Source organism: Podarcis filfolensis (assembly GCF_964270895.1).
Source record: "Podarcis filfolensis genome assembly, chromosome: 10".
NCBI classification, from domain to species: domain Eukaryota; kingdom Metazoa; phylum Chordata; class Lepidosauria; order Squamata; family Lacertidae; genus Podarcis; species Podarcis filfolensis.
Genome location: NC_139612.1, coordinates 57,823,000 through 57,849,465, shown reverse-complemented (window position 1 = coordinate 57,849,465; position 26,466 = coordinate 57,823,000). Strand labels below are relative to the sequence as shown.

General features: G+C 42.0%; 1 protein-coding gene across 1 annotated transcript in view; it reads right to left on the bottom strand.

The window, feature by feature from the left end:
• CACNA1C (calcium voltage-gated channel subunit alpha1 C) overlaps positions 1-25,994 on the bottom strand; it is a 480,830-nt gene extending 454,836 nt beyond the window's left edge. The window contains exons 1-2 of the mRNA XM_083572199.1: positions 25,231-25,994; positions 25,002-25,116 (exon numbers count right to left, since the gene is read on the bottom strand). Of these exons, the coding sequence (XP_083428325.1) occupies positions 25,002-25,050 (49 nt within the window). The 5' untranslated portion in view covers positions 25,051-25,116; positions 25,231-25,994. The remainder of the gene's footprint in view (positions 1-25,001; positions 25,117-25,230) is intronic.
• Between the last annotated feature and the right edge of the window lie 472 nt (positions 25,995-26,466).

Sequence of the window (26,466 nt, the reverse complement as noted above, 5' to 3'; positions counted from 1 at the left end):
TCCCTTCCCAGCTGAGGGATCCCTGCCCCCTCCTGCTTGCATGCAAGTAGGAATGGGATTGGGGCTGCTCCGATGGGAAGGGAAGCATCACGCTGCCCGAGCCTCGCCGCTGCCACTCTTGGCCCTCCTTCTCCGCCTTCCATGCCTGATCCACTGCGCACCACTTCCCCACTACCAACAAAGAACCAACAACTCAGAGGCTGCCCAGGCTCATGGAGAAAGGAGATGGAAGCCTTGGAGGAAGGGGAAACGTGGCGGTTGAGGTCAAGGTGGCGTCCGCCCCTCTGCCACCACCATCGCTGCAGTATCAACGTCCCAAACGTGTTGTATGTATTTGTGTTTGTTTGTTTGTTTGTATGTTTGTTTGTTTAAAGTGTCCCTGGATTCATTGAAAAAAATCTGATAACCTTACTGTAGTGGTGGTGGGATGCAGTAGAGCTGGCCCAGCCATCAGATAGGGTGACCAAATTTGTGCGACATCTTGCGGATTGCGCAAGATCTCACATGATTTTCAGCAAGATCTCACCCAAAATGGCAGGACACGCAGCAGCGGCAGAGTGGGTAGTGGCAGTAGCAGGAATGGTGGTTGTGGGCACAGCAGCAGTGGCAGCACACTGTATAGCCTTTAAAAGGCAATGGTGCCTTTAGATTCCAAGTTAGTTCTACTGAATTTTATTGAATTTGCCATGCAAGTCGGGGGGGGGGGGCGGAAACTGCTCAAGAAAAAATAAAGAAATAAGCCCCAGTTGCTACAGAAATTCAAAGACAAAACAATCAGTCTATTTTATATTGCCATAGATTTAATGTACGCTGTTCTTAAAGGTTATTTATTCTGCCCCTTTTGCACTGAGAGATTTCTGGGCTTGATTTTCCCAGGCAATGGATTATAAAGTGCAGTCTGGATGTCCCTGGCCTCCTTTCAGGTAGTACTGCTGTCTGTGAAGATCAGAAAAAAATCAAAACAGCAACCATCTAGTTTGGTGTCCCTTGTGGCGAGACACTCAAAGCTGCCCAGTAGAGGAATATGGACAGAACTGCTCTCTCAACATGGCTTCCACTCCCATGCAATCTATTAGTTTCCCCTAGGAATGAACAAATATATCCTTCAGTTTTCTCTATTTTTTGCAATCATAAGTTCAGCTCTTACATTTTCACATCAGTTTGTGGGGATTTTTTTTAAAGTCATCAGAACTTTAATGAAAATTTCTCTCTATAAACATGTTTGCATGCAATTATATTTCACAAATATAAACATTTTTTAGGCATGTCTACATGCATTTTTGTAGACATTACTTGCCTAGAAAACGGCACTGCAAAATTCAGAGAAGTGTGAATTTCACTCTCCTATCCTGCTTCCCTACTCCCTGCAACATCATTCATGGAGCTTAAGGAGAGCACGTTCCCTGGAGATAAACTGTTTCCATATGAACTGGTCTTAGCCTCACTCTGGACACAGCTTTTAATAAACTGAGAGGGAGGCTAGGAACTGCACCTTTGGAAACAACTTGCAAACAGAGGACTTGCTTAGCTTAAATTCAGTTCCATTAATATGGTGATTCTCTTCACCCAGCCTAATAACTTTCCTATCTGCCTGCTTGCTCTTCTTTCCTTCTTCCTGTTCATATTCTTACTGCAGGAACTGCCTTTGCCTTTGGATGAACTTGTCAGCTAAGATCCTAGCCTATAATTGTTCCTCCTGAGCACCTGTCCAGGTACTTCATCCAGCTCCATTCCCAGTTCTACCTGGACATACACTTTTGCTTCCTATATTCTTGGGTTAGCTCTGACAGATCCCCAATACTATAAGCAAAATAACTGAGCCATGGGCCAAATCATACAGTACTTTCTTTTGGCTATGTGCAAATAGGCACATTCTCATGCGGAGAAGAATTATTTATTTATATCATAACATTTATATAACGCTTGATCGTTAAAAAAAAAACAACCCAAACCCAACAACCTCAAAGTGGTTTACAAAAAGAATAAAGCAATAAAAATACCAGTAAAAACAGTTCAAAACAACTATTTAAAGCATTAAAAAAAATAAAAATCAATGATAAACAAATTAAAAAGCATAGCAACATTCAACATATTGGGATAATATGAACCAACAGAAGCAGATGACATCCAACATTCATTCCTAAGTTACCAGTGTCCTGAGAAAGTGCTGCTACAATCAAATTGTGGCTGTCTGTATGGAAATATCAAGTTCACAAACCACACTTCTCAGCCTGAGCAGATGCACAAGGACAGTAGCACGCAGAGAGGGGCCAGGGGGCAGGGGACTCATTATATATATAAGAAAAAAGTACTATGTGAACAATCCTGGTGTATTCTTTCCGCTCATTAGTAAAAGGAAATCTATGGAGGACTCTTCAGAAGTATTATCTTATTTAGAGGTTAATTGCCATGCTGATCCCAGAGGATCACATGCACAAAGTAGGTAAGGTGATAATTTTATCTCTCTGCCTCCCCCCTGCCCCCCCCCCAGTTTCCTCCAGAGGCCAATACAGAAAGAGGTAGATAGATATACAATCTCTCAAAGTATTTGCTGCCCCTTCACTTTGCCCAGCACAGCCCTAGGGATCAGCTAGATTTATTGGCTTTGCTTAACTACTGGGAAAGAGGTGGGGTCTGTTCCTCTTTTGACTTAAGATCACCCACCTCCAGAGAAAGCAAGCTACACAACAAAGGGATGGTCGTCAACAAACCTGCTTATACTATCTTGCTGTTTTATATTATTTGTCCTGTAAGTTTGTGCTTTGCAGGGCCATCCTTACCATTAGGCAGAGGTGACCTCAGGCAGCAGAGGTTAGCAATCGTTGAGATGTTGAAGAACAGAGTTGTGTATACCACATGGACTACCCTGTGCCCTCAGCTGCCCTTGTTTGCAATAGAAGATTCTGTCCTGTCACCACTGCTGAAGTAAGAGTCAACTGCCCGCTTCAGTATATGGAATGGGTCACCATCTTGTTGTACTTTGCCTCAGGCAGCATGATGTCATGGGTCAGCTGTGGTGCTTTGTCTCCTCCTCCAGATACAAGTGCATCAATTGCTTCATTATTTCTTCTACGTCTTTTTAACTTTGTACCCAGTAGAGTATTTGGTTTTTAAAAAAGGTTGTAGTACTAATATATTAATAAAAGTGGAATGGGTGCCAGCACAAAATGGCTGCCACAAACCACCCCCCAAAAGAAGTGCCAGTTCTCCATACCAGTGAGCACTGTCACAAAAAAGTATTGCTTGTACCGGTCCTAGTCTAAATATAGAGTTTTTAAAAAGCAAGACCTTGCTGGGAGGACTTAGCCTTAGAAAGGCTCAAAGGCTGTCATTGCGTGCATTGGATGTTGCAGGATGGAAGACAGGAGGGAAATAAAATGAATAACCCTATGTGGAAAGCTGTTTACAACTGTGCAAGTTGAAAACTGAAATAGCTGTCAGCCTCCTCCTTTTTAACCTTTGCAACAATCAGTATAAAAACCTCACTTTGGATGGATGGGGGATCCTTACCTTTCTGAGGCAGCAGTAACTTCCAGAAAAGCCCGTTCTAATTTGGCTGGTGATGACTTCCAGAAAAGCATTCTGCTAGGCTGCATAGTCAAGAACTGTATTTATATATTTTTTAAATCCTGCTACAGCTGACTGTTCCATATTTGTTAGAAGAGTGAAAGTGTCCTGGTGTCACAGAGGAACCCACAGAGCAAGACATTAAGGGCAGCTGCTAGCAAACAAGTTGTTCCAAAAGAAGTGAACTGAGGCTTTGAACCATCTCCCTCTAGCCAACCTCTCCTATGCTCCTCCTCCTTCTAGAGCATAGGTAGGCAAACTAAGGCCCGGGGGCCCAATCGCCATCTAAATCTGGCCCACAGATGGTCCGGGAATCAGCATGTTTTTACGTGAGTAGAATGTGTACTTTTATTTAAAATGTATCTCTGGGTTATTTGTGGAGCATAGGAATTTGTTCATTTTTATTTCTTTTTCAAAATATAGTCCACCCCCCCCAAGGTCTGAAGGACAGTGGGCCGACCCCCTACTGAAAAAGTTTGCTGACCCCTGTTCTAGATAACAAGGATATTAAAGGGCCAGTCTTCTTGCCTGAAGATGGCGACCTCTCTTCTAATTTATGGCTTCCCTCCTGGTGTGTTCCCTGTGCAGTTGGACTGGTGGGGTGGTGCGTTAAGGGCTCGGTTCCTGAGACTCAAGGGAAGGCTCCCATGAGGGTCCTGCCTCAAGTTCTATGGGCAGTGGGATCTGGTTTAGCAAACTCATGTGCATCAGCCTTGGATTCGGAGGTCCCCTGATCACCAGCAGCAATATCAGTGTGAGTTAGAAAGCTAGTGCAGCTGCTTAGTCTTAGGAGCCTCCATCTTGGTGTCCCAGTCACTGCTGGACTCCAGGGTCATGATAGAAAGAAACTTAGCAAGCATGCCTGACTTCCCATTAACTAGCAATGAGAACCTAGGCATCATTCTGCAGTGCAGGGCTAAATCCTGGAAATGTCTTAATTGGTAGTACACATCTGCTAACTGCAAACTCACTCCCCCAAGCCGGTACTCACAAGCACTTCCTAAATAATTTGGAAGTGCTAGCATGTTTTTCTCCACAAATTCTAAATACATTATTAGCTGTTTGTGACTTCAAGTATAAAGTTTTTTATTACGATGATGATATATAATGCCAACAACAGGTTGCATTGCTACACATTCCTTAAGGAAATAATTAATTCACTATGAAATTAGCTCTACTGCAGACCGGTACACAATCCTAACAGGAGATTTTCTCCAAGCAGTGTCCAGGGAATGCAACCTGGAAATTGAAATTAGGGAACAAAAGTACAAAGCAAATGACAATCCCAAGGAGAAGAAAGTGAAGCAGAGAAACATTTTCTACTCCAGCATGCTACAGGAAAGAGCTGTGGAGTTGTGGGTGAGAGAGAATTCAATAGCTAGGTTTTTAAAGAGCCAACTAATATGGTATATGCGCAAATAACTGCTCATGTAAATGGTCTACTCACACAAGCATAACATACGTATAACATGTGAAGAGAGAATATGTGAGATCATGGCTCCTCTTTCCACAAACAGGGAGCCACCACAGAAAAGGCCTGTTCTCCTCTTGCTGCCCTCTGGGTCTCTCATGGAAAGACATGAAGAAGGGTCTGAGTTAGTTCATATGGAAAGAGGTGGTCCTTGAGGTATTTCAGTCCTGGGCTGTTTAAGGTTTTATACGTCAAAACCAGCACTTTGAATTGGGCCCAGAAACTAATTGGCAGCTAGTGCAGTCAGGCCAGGATTGGTGTAATATGGTCCAACTGTCGTGCCTCAGTGAGCAATCTGGCCACTGAATTTTGCACCAGCTTTAAGAGAGTTAGTTTAAGTGAGGTAGTAAGCTCTATCTATGGGACGCGGGTGGTGCTGTGGGTTAAACCACAGAGCCTAGGACTTGCTGAACGAAAGGTCGGTGCTTCGAATCCCCGCGGCGGGGTGAGCTCTCATCGTTCGGTCCCAGCTCCTGCCCACCTAGCAGTTCGAAAGCACCCCTAAGTGCAAGTAGATAAATAGGGACTGCTTTCTAGCAGGAAGGTAAACGGCGTTTCCGTGTGCGGCGCTGGTGCTGGCTCGCCAGATGCAGCTTCGTCACACTGGCCACGTGACCGAGAAGTGTTTTCGGACAGCGCCGGCTCCCGGCCTCTTGAGCGAGATGAGCGCGCAACCCTAGAGTCGGTCACGACTGGCCCTGACGGGCAGGGGTACCTTTAAGCTCTATCTAGCTTCCTGACTAGTGTTTCCTCAAAGCACTCCATTATAATATTTACATATATGTGGAGGTGGGGGAATGGAGGCAAATGTCAATGAAGTACAAAAAGTACTGTCTGTGATAATTCTACACAAAGCATTGTGGTTGTGGTGCTTGTTTTTTAAACAACTTATTTATTTATTTAAAAGACCCCAAAAGCAGCTTCAGTTTAAATGAGCTCCAATGTAACTGATAAAATACCATTTTTATATAAAAAGTATTATTACAACAACCTCATCATTTTTTTGTAAGCTAGCTATGACAGCAGACAGACAATGAAGAGGAAGGGGAGTGTTAGAATCTCTTCCATGTTAGATTTTCAAAACAGACAGTTCTATTCTGCATTGCAGGGGGTTGGACTAAATGACTCTTGGGGTCCCTTCCAACTGTAGAATTCTATGAATCTATGAAAATCCAGTGGGGATTCGTGCTTATTAGGACTGGTAGAGCAGAAGTCAGGGCAGCCAACAGTAGGTGGTATCATAGCAAATAGCTGGTAGAGCCAGCTAATTCTGCTTTTGTCCCCATCCTCCTCCCTGAGTTATCCAAAGGCAAAACTGAGTCTAAGGAACAGGAGGAGGAGAAGGAGGCTGACAGCCAGTGCCATCCCTGAGACTGAACGTACGCAAGGAGTTAGGCAGGTGGAGGTTGATTGAAGCTAAACTATTATTGGCCTAAAAGACTCAGCTGCCCTGATTCTGTTAACAAAACTATATTGAAGAGAGAAAGAGAAAAGGAATACATCAGTATTGCTATTTTGCTGACATGAAGTTGGAGAAATCCTTGGCCTGGACCTTTACAACATCCAAGCTCAACAGCTAAATACAGAAGCAGCTGAGAAGGATGCTGTTCAACAGGACTTAGGAATTATTATAATCCTCAGAAGAATGTCGTTTTTGAAAGAAACCAGTTCTTTTCTCATCCTCATTTAGCAGAAACCCAGATCAACAAATATGATTCATCACTGAGGCAGAAAGCAAGAAATTGGGAATTTGGGGACACTAAAGATTACATGCTCCAGGACAAAATTGTGTTGAATGTGACTGATAGAAGACTAAAGGAGCAATTGCTAAGGGAATTGGGGCTGAGTTTATAAAGGACAATAGACATCTGCAATGCCTCTGAAGTCACACAAGCACAAATTGAGCTTATGGCTGGGTCACATGGTGACAGGCTTCTGCAGGCTGTAACACAGAAGAGTATTGCAAACACCAGGAGCAAAGCCAAGACACAGGAGAGGGGAGAGCAATACTGCCATGCAAGCGACATTCCCCCAAACAGCAAGACACATTCACCCAGAACCTGCCCTCCCCTCAGAATGCTGTCTAGAAAATTAAATACTTTTGCTTGTATACAGAGGGCAAACAACCCACACAGAAGACATAGCCAAAATCCCTGGGCTGGAGCCTGAACAATGCCTCTTTATGCAGTTCACCAGGTGGGGAAAAAAGCTAATTCTGCTCAACCATGGTATTCCACCTTGACCATAAGGATGTTAACTACAAAGTTCACTTGGTGGCTGGGGCTGAAGACAGCATTTTGCCTGCATACAACATAGGAACACAATGAAGAGAGCCACATTGGGACCCATATGGAGAGCCACACTGGAGCCCAGGCCTGAGCTTCGTACCCCTGTTCTGCATAGGTGGTGAATTATCAGATCCTGAAGAATGCTGTGGATCATGCCCTGGTAGGGAATATTGCATTATGTCAAGACAAGAAACAGTTCATAGTAAAAAAACAAAAACAAAAACAGGTTAAGTATATGAGACCTATTATCTCGGAATAAGAGGTCAGACCAATGTCAGCAATAGCTAGTCAATACAATAGCCAGACAATAAGAGACAGTGTAAAGGTTTCTGGGAACGAATGGTCTTCTCACAAAATATATATGGTGCAAGTGTTTGCCTGCTCTAAGTGGTCAGGTGCAAAAGAGGGCAGGGCTCCTGCACCTTTAATGACAAGCATACAATGGGTATTGTAGGCACTGTTTTACAGTGGTTCCACTCCTATCTACAGTGTGTGTCCAGAGAGTAGCATTGGGAAACTGTGTTACAGTGCCATGATCTGTGCACCATGGTGTACTGCAGGGTACCAACTTGTCTTCAGTGCTGTTTAACATCTATATGGGAGTCAGTTTTAGCAGCCCCCCCATGACTTGGATACAAGGGTAATATCCACCAGGGGCCATGTGTTCAGTATTGTGGGCCCTATTTTATGGAACTCCCTTCTAGCTGAGGTCAAACAGCCTCCCTCTATGCTGAACCTCCGGGGCCTTATGAACACATTTTAATTGAAGTCTCATTTTATCATTTTAACCAGTTTCTATCTTTTATGTATTGCATTTTTTGGTATACAACTTAGTGATGATTGTAGTTGAGAAGCATATAAATTGTTGAAACAAATAGATCAAAAAGTAACTTATGCTAGCTACAATTTTCGGCTCCTATGGCACCTGAACTTTATACCTACCATCTTTCACATTAAAGCACCTACCGTAAATATGTCAGAACTCTTCATCAGCCTTAGCAAGTAAGATGATCATGAATGATTGATTGGTTGGTTTTAATTTTTTCCAGAGGGGACTAATGTTTTTGTATGCTCATTAGTATGAGGGAGGCTTATTTTTAAAGCTTAGTACTGTCTGAAAAGCAGGTCAAACTTAAGGTACCATATTAGGATGCAAGACACATTGATAATCAGCATGCAGGAGCAATGTTTCGTGCACTTGGCTACAAACACTGAAGGGGCTGAAAGGATACAGATCATTAGGAGATCCCAACTCATTTCCCTCCATTGTGAGAATTGCCTGTTTACTCCTACTCTCTGTTTCCGTGTTTAACCATTCACTGATCTAAGGATTAAGTAGGTAAACACTGACACATCTTAAAATAAATGGAAGTATGAAGTTGGATACCCCAAGGATCTGCAGTAGGAGTGGTTTAATTAGTGCCTAAAAGATCTGGATGTAGGCAACAAACTTGCAAGGTTGTGGATGGCACCCAACTATTCTGGATGGTGATGCAAAAAGCTCCAGAAGAATCTCTCCAAACAAGGTCATCCCATGAAACTGGCAATAGATTCAGGTCAGACAAAACAAAGAACATATTTCACAACACCTAATTAAGTAATGGCATTTTGTGTCACAAGATGCAAATGACGGCCCCTAGTTTAGATGCCTTTTAAATTCATGCCTCATTAGTCAGGTTGGCCATCTAGAACCTCCAGATTCAGAGGCAGCATGCCACTGGAGTCTCAGTATTAAACTCCCTTATTATTGAACACAGTGGTAATTACTTCTGAAAAAACAGGCAAAGAATTTTGCTTTCAGTATCATTTTCTGGGGAACAACAATGCAAAATGATTTTATGTTCTGAAAATGTGACATACTTTAAGCCCCAGTTTCAAATGATACTCATGTAACATTGTTAATTCTTTGCTTTATGTACACAGTCATAGAACTGTACAGTTGGAAGGGACCATGAGGGTCATCCAGTCCAGCCCTTGCAATACAGGGATCTACTTCTCAGTGTGGGGCTCAAACCCACAACCCTGAGATTAGGAGTCTCATGCTCTACCAATTGAGCCAGAACAGTTTGTTTAAAACAATGGTAAATCTAGTATAGTAGTCCACAACCTTGCTCCAACTCTGATTAGTAAACCACTTTGTCAATGATATTGCACATGGTTGCTGTTTATAGGAGTGGAGCCATCCAGTAAGTAAATTGGAAATGATATCAGAAGCAACATATGTGTCTTCAATAACTTTTCACATGTACAAAAGTTACTGTTAACTTTTTAGCTCATCTTGAGGGAGCACAACATTTCTCCAACCTGTGTTCTGTATTTAGTGTTATCTTCTTGGGCTGCCTGAAAACTAAGTAAGTGCGATCAGATATTCAGATGCAAAAACAGACACTGACAGCATTGCTCTGTAGATCCCTGACCTAAATTAGGCACTGCATTCAAAATATTCTTCTGCAATTCAAAAAGTTTTTAGAAAGTCAAGGCAACACTGTCCGCTAACATAGATGTCCAAGGGCATTAAAAAAAAAGTGGACGGGTGAAATGCTAAGAGAAGAGCATTGTTATGAGATAAAATGCCTGTGCCTGGCTTGCATCATAGCTCGGGAGCTATAATGCACAGTCTTGAAATATGTTCTTATATCACTGGAAAGCTATGCAAACATACACTTTAACCAGTTTCTCTGTGACCTTTGCAGCACCGGGTGAACACAAATTCACGGGACAGGCTCTATAGATCCTTTCTAAAAATATAAATTCCAGTTTATACAAAAGCAGATTCATTGATCATTACTGGACACACATACATACACATGCCACACATACACTTCAAAAGAAAAACCATCACAGAGTATAGTCTTGAATGGGCTGTCTGTCAATTGACATTACAAAAGAACTCCATACCTTGACAAACATTAAGGGATCTCAGTAATCTGTATGAAGTGCTTAATATCTCCCATGATCAAATAGTGGCAATTGTGAAGTCATATGCTACAGCTGATTCTAGAATGTCAATATGGTTTTTAAATGAATGCAGTAATTGGAAGTTGCTTTATCAGGATAATTGCCCATCTAGCTCAGAACTGTCTGCTCTGACTAGCAGTGACTGTCCAGGATTTGAAGGTCTTTTCTTTTATCTGCTACCTGGCCATTTTTAAGTGAAATGCCAGGAGAACCTCTTCTACGTGCAAATTCTTCATGTGAAAACAAAGAATACCCAACAAATATATTTGAAACAAATGTAAAATTGAAATAAATATTAATACATAATATAAAGCTGTACTTCCTGGATCAATCACAATATACACAATCTGACACATGATCAGGATATTTTAAATATGTCAAAGACTTAACCTTCGTGGACTGCTGTAGGTTACACTCCCATTGTAAAGTTGACTAACAATGAAAGAGGAGCCAGAAGAAGCAACACACTAATAACAGGGGGATAGAGAGGATGGGGAGAGACTCAGAGAGATGAAATCTTCAGGATGCACAACAAACATTTTATGCAATATAAAAGAGTATATGCATGTTTTTAGTGTCAATAGAAGCATTATAAATATGTTACTTTTTTATTGATATTCAAATGAGATTAGATCATTTAATTATAGTGTATAATGGCTTTGATTATATTATGTAAAGTGTTCTAACTCATTTATTGTCCCCCTGAAAAAGAAATGGGCCAATAAAAATATTTGGGTTGTATCCAATGATACTTCTACTCAGAGTAGATCCATTGGAATTTATGGACATCACTAACAGGTTCAGCAATTTCAATGGGTCCACCCTGAATATAACGTAGTTGGATGCATTTTTGTGCACCGGTTTTTTGCCTAATGTAATGACATTGCAATTTTCCATGTCTCTGCTAGTCATGTAACTCCTTAGCACGATGCAGGGGAATATTGCGTGCCTCACTTAAGTACTCCTGCACGGACAGAGAGAACAGTGGATTATTCCTATGCACCCTGCATCAAACCCATTTACCTTTATGAAACTGGCAATCTTTTTTTTCTTTTTTAAAAAATCCTTTTAAAATTCTTTGGCATATAGGCTTGTTGATTTATTTGTAACGTTTTCTATATCACCAGCATTAAGGGAAAGCATAACGGTGATGAACAGCATATAATTAACAATAAAATTTCCTTCATACAACAAATACAAAACACATCACAAAATATAACTGACCATTAATTATTCAGGTAGGTAACCATGTTGGACTGACGCAGTCGAAATGAAAAATTAAAAAATAGTCCAGTAGCATCTTAGAGACCAACTAAGTTTGTTCTGGGTATAAGCTTTCGTGTGCATGCACACTTCTTCAGATACACTGAAACAGAAGTCACCAGACCCTTATATAGTGGGAGGGTGGGGTGGGTTTTTTCTTAGAAGGGTAGTAGGAGATGGGTGATTGACTCAATGGGTATGGTAAACCGGTTGACGACTGTTAACGACTGCAATTAGTCCTATAGGAAAAAGCAAGCGATAGTATGCAGATGACCAAAAATAGCTTTAGCATGTGTAATGAGTCTCATACTGTCCCTTGCTAGTCAAGCACAGCTTACAGAAATCAAGTCATTACCAGCACAGTCCAAGCTGCTCCCAGGGTGATTGTGTTTACAAGCTGGGCTGAAAATACATTTGTCTTTTCATGGGACAATCCCCTAATCTTTATTGTGCACTACAGCAGAAATCTGGGAAATGGAGGGGAGGGATCGTAACTGAAACAACTGAATTTAGGTGACTGAACTTTGTGTTGGATTGTGGCCTTCTGTTTTCTTCTAAAGCCTAAAAGTTCCATTATTTGTTTATTCAGTGCAATGGTAGCATATGCCAGCCCATATAAAGTAAGACAGCACAACACCCAAGTCAAATTTACATCCCTCTGTTTCCAATGGCAACATGTTTTCTATACTCCCAAAGCAAGTCAGGAACAAGGGTAGACCAGAACTCTTTCCCATGAGTTGCAGTGTTTTGCATGGAGGAAACATTCGTGTGCAGGGAGCGTTCATTTCTATGAACCCCCATTTATAGTCTTGAATGGTACAGCCCAGAGGTTACTATTTTAGCAAGAACTAGACCCAAGGCTTACCATAATCTCCCAAGTGTGTGCTTCAAGTTCCAGGTATGTGCCCCAGAACTGCAGGTGTTGTATTCTCTACACTAAGTATGCAGATTGCAGATGTTTTCTGAAATGCTTTTGTGCCATACTGCAGTATGCAGATAACACAGTGCATTAAGATGGCATGGTGATCTTTCCTGGCAATTTTACACATGTTATCTATCTCCTTAGCCCTCTCAAACTTTAAATATTTATATATATGCTCCTACATCACCACACACTCGTTTATTCAAGTGGGCCACATTCCAATCAAGGCAAAAGCTATTTACATGGAATTGCACCTCTGCGGGGTTATGCAGGGCATAGAGAAGGAACATGTACCTGAGTAGATTTTGATTAAATCTTGATCTAGGTACAAATGCCATTACATTTAACTGAATCAATGTGTTTAACTGGTACCTCATGCTGAGATAACTGCTCTGAAGGAGGAAAGTCCTGAAGGAAGCCAGGCAAAAGCAGGAAGCAAAGAGAACAAGGATGAGGAAAAACAGAGGACTCAAGAATGAAAGCACTGACAAAAGGACACATGAGTTCGGGGAGCACAGAATGGCGTAACCTGAGAAGGCTACAAAGGAGCTGGAGGAGTAGGGGTGGGTGAAACTATCACTTTCAATTTCTCTCAATTTCTCTCTCCCCTCCCCCCAGCTTAAATTCAGTTCTCCACACTGTGGAAACTTCTCCTAATACACACACTTTGTAGGCAGTTTTGCCTAATGCGCACAATTGTGCCAAGCAGTTGTTTCATAAATATAATGTATTTTGCACGTTATTTTCACTGCTATATATGCATTTCTATGCACACCTTAACCTACTACATGCATTTTTATACATGTTACTTGACTGGAAAACCTCATTGCAAAATTCAGTAAAGCGTGAATTTTGAAAAATGACAGTATTTCTATTTGCAAATTGTTTGGGGAAGTGAGAATTTGATAGGTTCACTTTTAAATGTGAAGTGAATCCATTTTCTCCCTCATCCCTACTGAAATGGCAAATGACAGCACAGTATCTCTACCTTCACTTTCAGTGGTCATTTCCCCCATCAGACCTCCATTTCCAACTTAATCACTGCTCCGCATTGCTCTGCCTCCTACCCACCATCCAGTCTTCCCAGCCCAAGCCCTGAAACAATCTCTTTCCTTCCCATTTACTGCTTCTTTCTGTAGCACAGAAGTCTCTTACATTCTGGATCACATTTATGAGCTTCCAGTCACGCCCTTATATAGCTCTGGAATTTGAGCATATGAACAGCCACCACAGAAGTGTCAGTGGGTGTCACAGTGGAGCTCTCTTACATGTGTCATGCACTTAAACCTTTTACCACAGAGACTCCTGTGGTTTTGAAATAAATTTTATGTGAAGTCACATGAACTCCAGAATGAAAACCATTGCTCCTCCTTTATCTACAACACATGCATTGTGGTGCTTGTAATGAGATAATTTAAGACAGGTTACAATTTCAGAATTAGTATTGTGGTCAATAATGCACGAAGGAGAGCAAATGCAGCTGGAATGTGATATGCCCAGACTGCCTTGCAGAGACAAACTCTGCAATTGTTACCCCATGTATCTTAAAAGCTTATTTTGTCTGACAAAATTGGACATGAAATCTGCAGAAGGGAACTTCACAAGTTCACCAATAAAGCATCACATTTTGAGAAGGCAGGCTTTGTAAATGCCCTTTTATATCCATCTGAGAAAAACAGACATCCCTTTTCTCTCTTTCTTCTTCTCCTCTTGAAAAAAAAATCTGAAATTTGATCAACAACATGAGTGTAGCCTGTTCCCTTGTAATGCTTATGGGAAGAAATGTTGGCTTAATTACTTTATTAGTCCACATTTATTTTATAATTATGGTGTCATGTTCAGTCTTTTCAACTGTTTTGTTTTCCAAAACACCCCAAGGCAAACGTTACATGCTGGGAACTAAATAATCTAGAAGCATGTTTCAGAATATGTTTTACGTTGAAAGACATTTACTAGGTAGCAACCCCTATTGAACATGGTGGAATCTTCTGCTGAGTAAAATGCATAAACAACCCATTTAGTGAGGATGAGTAAAAATGTTGGTGGTTGATGAGGGGAGTCTTCACTCCTTTTAAATGTTCCAACACCAAATTGCATTATTGCAGCTTCCACTGCCTCTGCAGCAGCGGTCGCCAGTGTGGCACATGCAGCCACCAATGTGCCTGCCAGTAGCTTCTATGGTGCCTGTGAAAGTTCTCAGTGTGTCCTCAAAACTCTACAGTGTACAAGAGATGGCTATTCCTGATCAGTTATTTTTTACACTGGCTCAGCCTCTCCTGTATGGAACAAGCCCCTTTAACATATTCACATTTCATTGGATGCCAAGACTGGACACCCACCCAAGAGGTGCAAAGAGCTTTTATCTGTGTGTCAGTGCAGCAGTGAATGGTCTAGGTGCCTTTTCCACATTGATGGGGGGCTGATAAGGGAACATATTCACACCATTTTGTGGCCCTGTCAACTTTTCTGCCCTTTTAGATAAGGCAGAAATTCTGTGTTATGCCACGTGCCCAATGGAGCCATTTTGTGTTATGCACACTCCCATGGCAGCCATTTTGTGACTGGTGCTCATGACATTTAAAAAAAATTCCAAATGTGCCCACTGGCCCAAAAAGGTTGGTACCCATACTCTGCACCTTCTTTCACTTCTAGATTTGAAATTGAAAGACAGGTCATCACACCTTGTGGGGCACCTTTGGGACAGAAGGCTTAAAAATGCCAGCAAATGAGAGCTGATCAATGTAATATAGTGCATTGGATGTAGACTAGAGCAAAATATAAAAAAGAGCAAATAGGCTGCTCCCTGCCATTATGTTTGAGTCCTTGAACTTGTAACCTTTTTGCTTAGTCTTTCCCTTGCCTCAGATTGAAATATTAGATGCCTTTATAAAGAAGAAGGATTTTTTTATTGCCACTTCTATCCTGTAATCTTTTAGGGTATGAGAAAGTTGTGATTATTTTTTAGTTGACCCCATTCCCTGCAGATGAAATTTACTTCAGCACAACAGCTAAAAGCCAGCGCTCTTAGTTCAAATCTCACATCTGCAGTGAAATTTGCAAACCACACTTCTGAGCCTCAACCCCAGACCCCCAAGTCTGCATTATGTGGATAAAAATACTGACTTATTGTCCAGGGTTGTTGTAAGATATAAAGTGGACCAAACCAGACAATATGTAAAATGCATGATTGCCTAGAAATGTCTTTTTATAATAATAAAAAGCAGCCACGAGGGTCCCCTATCTGGATCAGGGCCACAGCATGGAGAAAGGAAGTTAATTCTTTTCCCCTGAGCTGTTTTTCCGACAGAAACATTGCACCCTGAAACTTCTATTTACCCTAAGAGGGAAGCTCCTGTGTGAAATGCACCCTTTAAATGATTTAATGTCATTATTAACTTGAGTTAAACCAAAGTACATGGTCAGAATAATACACAGGGTTAGAATAAGTGTCTTGAATAATACTAATAATCAATGATAATAGTAATAAACCAAGGGTTGTATCCAATGTTAGTTTGACTCAGAGTAGTCCCATTGAAATTAATTGACATGGCTAACTTAAGTTCATTAATTTCAGCGGGTCAATTCTGAGCAAAGCATAGTTGGGTTCAGCCCAATGCCTAAATTAAATGGCCATTCATTGATTCCATCCTGCTGACAAATAATTTAATACTGGCACAATCCTAGGCATGCTTACTCAGAAAGAAGTCCCACCATGTTCAAGGGAGGTTACTTCTTACTAGTAAGTCTGTTTTGAGTTTCAGCGTAATGCACTTTATTTCATAGTCAAATCAACCGTCATATTGTTACAGCAAGTTAATAAGAAATTGTCACAACATTCAGCACATGTAATAATTAAAGTATGGTTTAGTAATGAAACCCCAGTTAGTACACATTTTGCGTATGGTCACATTCACATGAACAGTTGCTTAAGTGTAACAAACCCTCAACTGTTGTTAGTTCCTGTACTGGGCTAGTTCAAATATCATGAAAATGGACATATACCATTTCAGAGTTCAGGGACAGGGAAATGTTTTTCTTTTTTAAATGCTGCTCAGTGTAAAAAAACTGAACATGGAAATCAAGAGTATAAGGGAGAAGCCTAAAGACAGACTTTCCGAGCTGCTAGCTTTCAAAATGCAGGAGAGTTTGATAAAGGGCACTATTTATTTTGTAGCTTTACACCCTTCAGTAAGCATTTCAAGGGGGGTTCATAAAGAAACAATCAACATAATAAAATAATTAAGCAACAATCAAAAGAACAGCAGTATGAAAATCAACACTATAAAAGCCATCTTAGTAGGTGTTAAAGTCTCAGCAGACCAAGACCAATATTATAGATAGATAGATAGATAGATAGATATGCCATTCCTTCATCCACATTCTGAAGTGCTGTAGCCCTGGGAGGACTTTACTATGTGAGTGCCCCCACCCCAATTGAAATATCTGAATTCAGATAGACTAAGAGAGGAATGAAAACAAGGAGGAAACAATACTGCTGGATCCCTTTTAAAGAGAAGTACATATCCCTGTTCCTGAACCATAAAAATATATTTCAATTAGCCATTCTTCAATACAACCTGTGGTACTTGGGGGGGGGGGGGAGCAGAGAAGGTGATTACTCATTTTGGGAACATCTGTATATATGTGGGGTTTGGGTTTTTTTTTAGCATTACAGAGCAATTTATTCGACCTTAAAGAGTTTAAACGGAGTTGCCACTAGAGGAAAAGCTCTGCTAGAACCAATTAGAGGAGCCCCTTAGACAGTTGCCTAACCTAAATAAAACTTCTATCTCGAAGCTTGCCATCTTTTTTTTTAAAAAAATCCTTTTATGGTGAGTTGAGTGCAGAATGCCTCTGAATACATGCACGCATCAGTGTTACTGTTCAGCCATGATTTCAGAAGGACCAAAATGAGCACAGAAGTACAGCTGCAGTTCACTTATAACTCCAGCATGGTTATAAAGCTGCTTTTTATGTAGGACACTTTGGGTCGGGGAACACATTTGTCATTTCCTTATGCTCCTGTCCCACAAGTGATCTTTGCATTTCGCCTTTTCCATTCTGTTGTGCGAAAACAGAAAAAGAAAGAAATACAATGACAGTAGCTAAGGGCGCTTCCAAACAACATATTTATTGAGCATTCATGCTGATTTGTTTGCAGGGAGATGAGGCAACATTGGCTATTAAATGAGCACTTGTTCTGATTTGTGTGCCGGTTAAATGATGTTGCACCAAAGCTATATTATCCTACATTTTCTTATGCATTTCCCATCACTTTCCTTATTGTTCAATCTTTTGGGGAACTGGATTTGTTGAACAAGATCTCCCAAGCAACTATAATTCTGCAGCCTGAATTTGTGCTTGAATCCTACCCCCAAACAACAGAAGTCTGGAAACGTCTTATAGCACAAGACGACTTGACACTAGGGTATCCAGGTACACATTTCCAAAGAAGAGGACAATGATTTGCATAACAATTTGCACATGCTAATTTACATGTCTACATGTACATTTAGAAACAATTGCTATGATTTAAATAGAAACAGAATACATCTCACATAGCAGGGAACAAGACTGTGACCAGGTGACCTCTGTGTCTGCCTACTCAGTTCACTGCTCAAGTGGCAAACTGTGAGCAACTTCAAGACCCCTCCTGCTCTCCCTCCTTATGGTTCTTCATCTTTAAACCAGACTTGGACTGGACAGCCCTTCATATACACAGGATGGGTCTCTGTAAAGGCGGACACTCGACCAGATGAGGATGGGAATAACCCTTTTCTTTTGTGGTTCTCCAGCACCAAAGATCACAGCAATAATTTATACACAACCCCTCTTGTCCTTTCCCTGTCCATCAGCTGTTTGCCCACCATCACCTTCCTGGGAGTCTCAGTTATGCATTCTAATTTTTTAGCTCCCAAATGGTAATGTTACAGTTTGAGGGTAAAGACTAAGTAATCATTGGCTATAGAATTATAGCAAAGACTGTTTGTTTGTTTGTTTGTTTGTTTGTTTGTTTGTTTGTTATTAAATTTATGTACCACCCTTCATCCAAGGATCACAGGGTGGTTTGCAATATAAAAACGCATAAATACATAACATAGAAACAAACAAAAATGATAACTCCCCTACGCACACACAGTTTAAAAGACCATCAATTGTTTAATTAGCCAAAGGTTTGGGAGAAGAGGAATGTTTTTCTCCTGGAGTCTAAAGATATGGAATGAAGGAGTCAGGCAAGCCTTCCAGGAGAGAGCATTCAAAAAATGAGGAGCCACTGCAGAAAATGCCCACTCTCGTACCTCCAACCTCCAGACCATTCATGGAGGAGGCACACAAAGAAGGGCCTCAGATGATGATTGCAGGGTTTGAATCAGTTCCTATAAGAAGAGGCCATTCTTGAGGTATTGCGGTTCTGAGCCGTTTAAGGCGCTATAGGTCAAAAGCAGTACGTTGAATTGGGCCTGGAAACTAACTGTCAGCCAGTGCAGTCAGGCCAGAATCGGTGTAACATGCTCAAACCGTCTTGCCCCAGTGAGCAACCTGGCCGCTGAATTCTGCACCAGCCTCAGTTTCCAAACTGTCTTCAGAGGCAGCCCCACGTATAACATGTTGCAGTAATTTTGTTCGCCAGCACATTTACACTCAGCAAGCAAACAAAATTCAAAGGGTTGCTTTTGGATATATATTCAAGATTAACTGCAACAAAAACAAAAAGCAGCACCTGTTGGTTATTACTTTTAATTCCTCCTTACAACCAGTGATAGAGGGGGACCTCTTAAATGGCTGCACCTGAGGGTACTTAGAAGTGCAACACAATCTTTACTCAAAACACACATATTTACTCAAAAGTAAAGCCCACTGTGTTCAATTGAGTTTACTCTGAGGTCAGTGTGCATATGAGCCCAGCATTTACAAAACTAAAAATATATGTCCTCACAATTAGATGCATAAACATCATCTAACTTCATAACCCTAACCTCAATCCAATAAATTCTTAAATTTAGGGGCAAATTTAATTTCGAATATATATCACACCGCATGATTTTTAATCACAGCAACTCAAAACAAAAACCACAATTTAAGATGAGAGATTATCAGCATAATTTCTGAGAAGTCACTTCCATCCCAAACACTAAACGCCTGCGATTAATACTGCAACAATGTCATAATGGTGCTTGGATACTGCTATGTCATAATATGCGATGTAATCAGAATGATGTAGCTGTACTTCACAAGCGAATAGCAGAGAACCTGCACAAGTGATGCTGACACGAAACCCCACACATATATTAAGTAAAATAGAAACATCGCCACCCGACCCCACCCCCACTCGCCTTTCCCCCCTCTACCTCTCTCCCCATTTTCTTCCTAATGTAACACTAATGTCTCAGCAAATGAAACTGATCTGTAAAAATGTTACTTGGAATAATTTTTTTTAAAAAAGAATGATGTAGCTGTACTTATGCTCCACCCTAACAATTTTCATGCTGGTGAAGCACACTTTAAGACTGGATTGTAAAAATGTCCAACGTCAGGTTGTCGAGCTGAACATAGGAAAGAAATAGCGAGAGTGAATTAACGAGTAGATGGATTTCTAGTGAGCTTGTGTTGTAACAGGATGAAACAAAAGTCAACCATAAATTATGAACTTTGGGGAAATGCACTGGTAATTTTTACATATGAAATTAAGGCCTAAAATCTTTCACTCTTTAAATGGTGGCTTCTCCTCTGCTAGGAATATATTACCGGTACTTGTTTACAAAGACTTATAGAAGACGGGAGAGTAACCTGATGTGTAGCATCCTGACTAAATCCCTTTATGTAACATAGTTAAGAAAGTTATTTGGGGACTGGGGCGCAGGGAAGACTGATGAGGAACAATTTCAATAAAAAGTGGGAGGGGGAAGAGACCACAAGATGACCTAGTTTTGAATACGTCCCAAAAAGCCCTAGTTCTGGTAGCATAAGAAACCAGTCGGAATCTGCTGAAATGGCATAACATAAGCAAAAACCAAAAGTGAGCAGAAAGCATTCCGGGTGTTTTTGCATAAATCGTTTAGAGAATCTTGTCTATGAAGAACAGAGAGTCCTGCCTTTAGCGTAGATCATTTATTAATATAGGATGGGCAAGTATCGGTAAGCAATCTCTCCTGACAATCGGGACACATCTACACTGAAAATGTATGCAAGCTTTCTATCACTTTTAACTATCATTGCTCCCCATCATGACCAATGATTTCTGGAGCACATAGTTTGATGAGGTTGTTGATAATTTGTTTGGAGATCCCTTGCACCTATTGCCTCTCACAGAACTGCAGTCCCCAGGATTCCCAGGAGAGTGGGATATGATCTGAGCTTTCCAATTACTTAGGATTTTTTTTACTCCTTAGCCCTGTAGCACCACCTTCTGGCAGAGGTAGAATCCCCACAGCACCATCCATCACCATGCCCCTCTTCATAATCCTGTCGTGAAATAGCTGAAAGGCTCATTGCTTAACTCTTGGGCCAGCATGTTTCCCCAGATAACAGCCCCTTTCTCTGTCAACATGATATAGCCAGCACCATGTACTGACAAGCTCTGAAGCACACCTGAAATTATAGTTTGTAACTCAAATGGGTCAGCTGACCTCCAGGCACTCCATACTGTGTATAGAGGATTGCAAATCAAGATCCCTCCTCCCTAATTAATCCACTCTGTAGTTTTACCAGTGCAAAGTGTTCAAAATAAAACACCTTACTGATACCTATCTGAGTTGATTCTGAATCCCACAACCACTTTAAATATGATGTAGCTGGTTGTAAAAGCTTTTTCTTGTACGTCCTCAATCATCCAGCACAAAAAAACACATATATTCTAAAAAGACATATGCTCAACAGTCAAAAGTAATTATTTCCACACACACCCCTGAAAATATTGTTTATTAGGTGGGACAATTAAACATGCAGAAGGATTATTTTTATTTTAAAAAAATAGTAACAGACAACTCCTCTTTTTCCCTGCAATAAATGAGGAATAGAAATTGTACTGGGTCCTGCTAAATCCAAATATTAATAACATTTCTGTCTGTAAGCTATAGAATGAGAATGCTTTTTTAAGTTTTAGGGTCACAACTTTGTTTTATAATTGTATATTTTATTGTTGTAACCCATTCTGGGACCCTATGGTAAAGTGTAGGAAAGAAAAAAATATTAAATAAAAAGAACAATGTAAAAAGAACACATATTTTTATAATTAAGAAACTAAGTGGTGGGGATGGATCACAACAAAACTCTCCTGTTTGTATTATATAGTTTCCAGTGCCTTATCATGTGGCTTGCTGACTCCCTAAGTTCCAGTTCAGAAAGTCAGGTAAATTAGTTGGTTGGTATGAGCACAACAATAAAGGACAGGTGAGGCCTACTCCGATTCATCTTATCCAAAGTTATCACACAGGTTATCATGTGTGTGTGCGTGTGTGCTAAGAATTCATTTATGTGCTGGAAACTGCTGGGGAAATGTTACCTGAGAAATTCTAGTCCCCTGAAATTAGACTTTTCCAATGCAAAGATGGGCAGCCAGATTCTCCCTCTACAATAATCTTTCTAATCCTTTCCTTTCAACACTTTTGCTCTAATTATACCGCTCTATCCCAGAATTAGTGTGTTGTAAATTTTGTTCTTCGCCATCATCACTGCAAACCAATACATAGTTTGGGCTACAAAATCTATGGAGACCATCCTTATAAAACCTAGGGGCTGAGACCTTTGGAGGAAAAAGGTAGCAAACTTGTGACGAATAACTGTATTGTTTAAAATCAGGCAAAGGGTTATTAGTGAGGATGGAAGTTTTCAAAAAGACCTTCAAGAAATGTAACGTTTACAGATGGTTCTTTATTTGTGATCATTTTCGGGTTTAACCCTCATGTCATGTTATGGGGGGGGGTCAAATAAACACAAATTATTATAGTGTTCCTCCCGCCACAAAATGTGGAGTTTCACTGCAAAAGTGTTGCCTTTTGCCTGGGAGCAACAAGAAATTAATCTGCAGCAAGAAAGGAGGGATGGCAACCCTGCTCTCTCTATATTATATAATCACTGCAGCTGGTAAGTAGGGAGCTGGATTCAGGTTGCCATAGCATTTGGCATATTGCTATGGAGGCCGAGCTTTGGTCCACTTATCAGTAGCGATGTCAGCAGCAAAGCACAAAGCACACACATACTAGTGCGTGACAGAAGCACATGGCTAAGAAGACAAAAGCAAAACAGGGCACGAGATGCAACGGACCCAGCCTCTCACCTTTTTGGGGTACTTGTTATGGTATGGTGATGACAAAAAAAAAATCTTTTCAGGTCGGTGTATTACAAGATTTTGACCACTGGAACTTTTTAAAAATCTACACACACACACAAGTGTGCCACAATCAAATGCACACTTTTATATACGTAGATTTCACTCTCTCCTTAAGAATGGCCCAGGTGTAAAAGGGGCTAGGGCTTCTGCACTTTTAAGAAATGTGGAGAAGGAATGTAGGAGCTTTCTGGTATGTCACACCTGCTGAGATTCCTTGTTTAAGACCATTATAAAAAGGTGCAGGTGTCCTGAACTCTCTTTTTTTTTTACCCCACCTGGACACCCTTCTGCCACTAACAGTGAAATCCCATATAAATCTACTCAAAAGTAAGCCCAGCAAGTTGAATCAAGAGGGCCCCAAGTAAGCGGATATAGGATTGCAGCCTAAATCCCTTTAGGGCTAAGCAAAGAAAGAGTTCAAGAACATATATTTCCCACTTTGAAAGAATAAGTATCTGAGCCATTGGTTCAGTGCTGTCAACTCCAACTGCCTTTCCTATCTTTGGTACCTTGAGATCCCTATACTTGAAAGAAAACTAAACTGGAGATACTCTGGATTGATCTATTTCCACATGGAGATAACTGCTTGCTTCCTACCCTCTGACACACAGTGCCAAGAATCTCAACACTCTGGTGCTACTGGGTGAGATGACAGGAGCAATGACAGGTGGTAAGAGGAAAGGTAAGGGGCAGCCTGCCTTATCAGGGAGTGCAGAGAAGATGGAAAGAACAAGGGTCTTAAGGACATGCATGTGCACAAGCACACACACACACACACACACACACACACACACACAGCTGCCAGCAGACTTCTCTCTACTAAGACAATGATGATGGGTTTCTTTGGTACATCTATCTAAGCAAGAGGGGTGGGGTTGGAACCACCCAGTAGAAGCTAACCAGAAGGGTCCAAATCACAACCCCTTTGGAGGGGACTGCCAGGAGACAATAATAACTTGGAGAGTTAAAAGAAAAGAAGAAAAAGTTATCTCCCAACCACCCTTGTTGATCTGGTCCCACAAGCTGCTCTTAAAAGCACCTCCAGGGATGTTTGGCTTGGATGGCCACAGAAAAGGAAGGGTCTTCCATATTTTCAATGTTTAAAAAGCAATCACCACCACAGCAGGAGGTCTCCCTCTTTTGGGGTATATAACATGTAGGTAACACACATACTCAGCAGCCCTCCTGTGTCTGTCTGGCGTCAGGATTTGCCTTCTACCTATGAAAAGGAGGCCACAGTGCTCTGAGTGATGGGTGGCAGAGAATAGCAGAGGGAGGTAAAGAGTCTCCAACAGCGCAGTCATATATTTAAGTCTCATCGAGTTCAATGGGGCTTACTCACAAGTAACTGGGTTGGCAGCCTAGGCGGCCCTCTCTTGGGCAAGGAATTTCGAGACGTTGCAATTAGGTTCCAATTAATGAGGTGGGAAAGAGATCGATAGCTTTGCTTCCCAACTGTTGAGGCATTGCCACCCCAGATATCCCTAAGAATGTTCCACTTCCTCTACTAACAGCGCAAGGCTATGCGGACGTACTTGGAAGTAAACTCCACTGCATTCAATTGTGGGTAAGTGGGTACGTAGGACTGCAGACGGCCACCACACAGCCCTTTCCTTTGGAGTTGAACTTAGTGGAAGTTACTTCCGAGCAAACATGCACTGGATCGGGCTGCAAAATCCTGAAGGGAATGGGGATTGGGAGGGGCCCCGAAAATGACCCCAACTCCCCCATGCTTCCAAAAACATGGTAGTTTTTTTTTATGAGGAAGGTTAGCCCGCCCTGGAAGAGGCAACGACGACGAGAACTGAAGCAACAACCCTCGGTCTTGCAAACTCCTGGACGTCCCTCCTGCCAGCTCCACACGCTCTTCCACCACCAGAAAGCAACTTTGCCTTGCTTAATATTGCTGGCCAAGGATAAGGCTGGGGGAGAAAAAGCGTGGGGGGGGTTGCTTGGTGGGCTTGTTTTGTTTCCCGCGACCACCAGCCTTAACAAGATCACTGCATCAGATCTCTCCTCAAGTCACCCGCGGTCCCATCTGCGTGGTGGCGGCGGAGGACCATCTCCCACCACCCTTTCCCCTCCCGCTCTTCACGTTGCTTTCTCCAGCATCTTCAGAAGAAGGAAAGGACAGTAAGGGGGAGAGGGGGGAGGAGAGGGAGGGGGGAGACAACCTCTATCCAGAGACCCCCCCAGTCTTACCTTGGTGGTTTTCTTCTGGGATGTACATCCTCTTGTTTTCATTGACCATTTAAGTAGAGGAACGAGGAGCACCCCCCAAAAAAACAACCCAAGCAGGAGTCCAGGGTTTTAATTCCTCCAAATCCAAAAGAAAAAAAAGAAAAGAAAAAGCAACAGCAGATGGGGTGAACAGTTCACGGAAGAAACCGGAGCTTCTGCGACGATTAAAATTCCCCCGTTCGGTTATTACCTGATTCCCATGATTGCATCAAAGCCCAAAAACTGATCCTTTCCACTACTGCCTCCTTTAGTGCAATTGCAAAGCATCCTCAGAGAACATCCGGGACCCTGCCAAAGAATTGAGCCCAGCACCTCTGGCCGCTGCTCACACCGTCGAGAAGCGGCAGAAGGAGAAGCGGCTCCTTTAGATCTTTATTGTTTGTTTGTTTTAAAAAGAGGAGACGGTGGGGGGAGAGGAGAAAAGATCAGCAAGGGAAAGGAAGGTGGGAGAAAACAGCCGAGGGCAGGGGAGGGGGGACACTCATACGCATCCAAGAAGGGTGCTGGAGCGGGGTGGGGGGTGGGGAGAGAGAATATCTCAGGAGGGTTCAAGTGTCTTTCTTGCTTAGATCCACCAACTAGGAGAGGGAAGCAAGCGGGGCTGAGAGAAAAAGGCGACCTCGAAGAGCTGTTCCAAGGCGGCTGCTTCTCCTCTTCGAAGCCAATTCCGCGCGCTCTGTTGGCAGGGAGCTGTTTCTGCAGAGAGAGCGAGAGAGCGCTAGTCCCAGCCCCTCACTCCCTCCCCTCCCTCAGCAGAAGACTCGCTCCCGCTTCTCTCCCCCTCCCCTCCTTCCTCCTTTAGACAGACAGACAGACACCATGAACACTTCCAGATGTTCCAGCTGCGGCGGCGGCGGCAGCAGCAAGCCCCTCCCCTCGCTTTTTTTAGGAGCCGGAGGACTTGATCTGAAAGTTTAACATGCCTCCCTCTGCCCCTCGCTCCCCTCCCCTCGGCTCACTGCGCCTGGCGGTGGGTTTTTGCCGCTGCCGCTGCTGAAACATTTTCTACAGACATGACGTCAAGAAGGCAAGCTGAATCTGGCTTGCATGGAAAAAAAAAGTGGGGAGGGGGGATCGTGGTAGGTAAAATGGGGGTTTACGGGTTTTTTTCAAAAAAGTAACAAACGGTTAGAAGGTTCCCCAACGAAGCAGGTCGCCTCTCTTCTCCGCTCTAGCAACCCTGACAAACACCAACCACATCGACCCCCTCCGTGCGATTTGTCAATATTGTGCTCTCTCTTTAAAAAAAAAAAAAAGCCTGCAATTTTCCAGCGCTGAAATTTATCTGTGATCTGCATGTTAAAGAAGGGACAAAATAATGTTGCTAGAATCTGTAGCAGCTTTATTAGAGCGGCGTGTTTTGTTTTGTTTTTAGGGGCGGGGTTGAACACACACACACACACACGCACCCAATAACAATAAATCA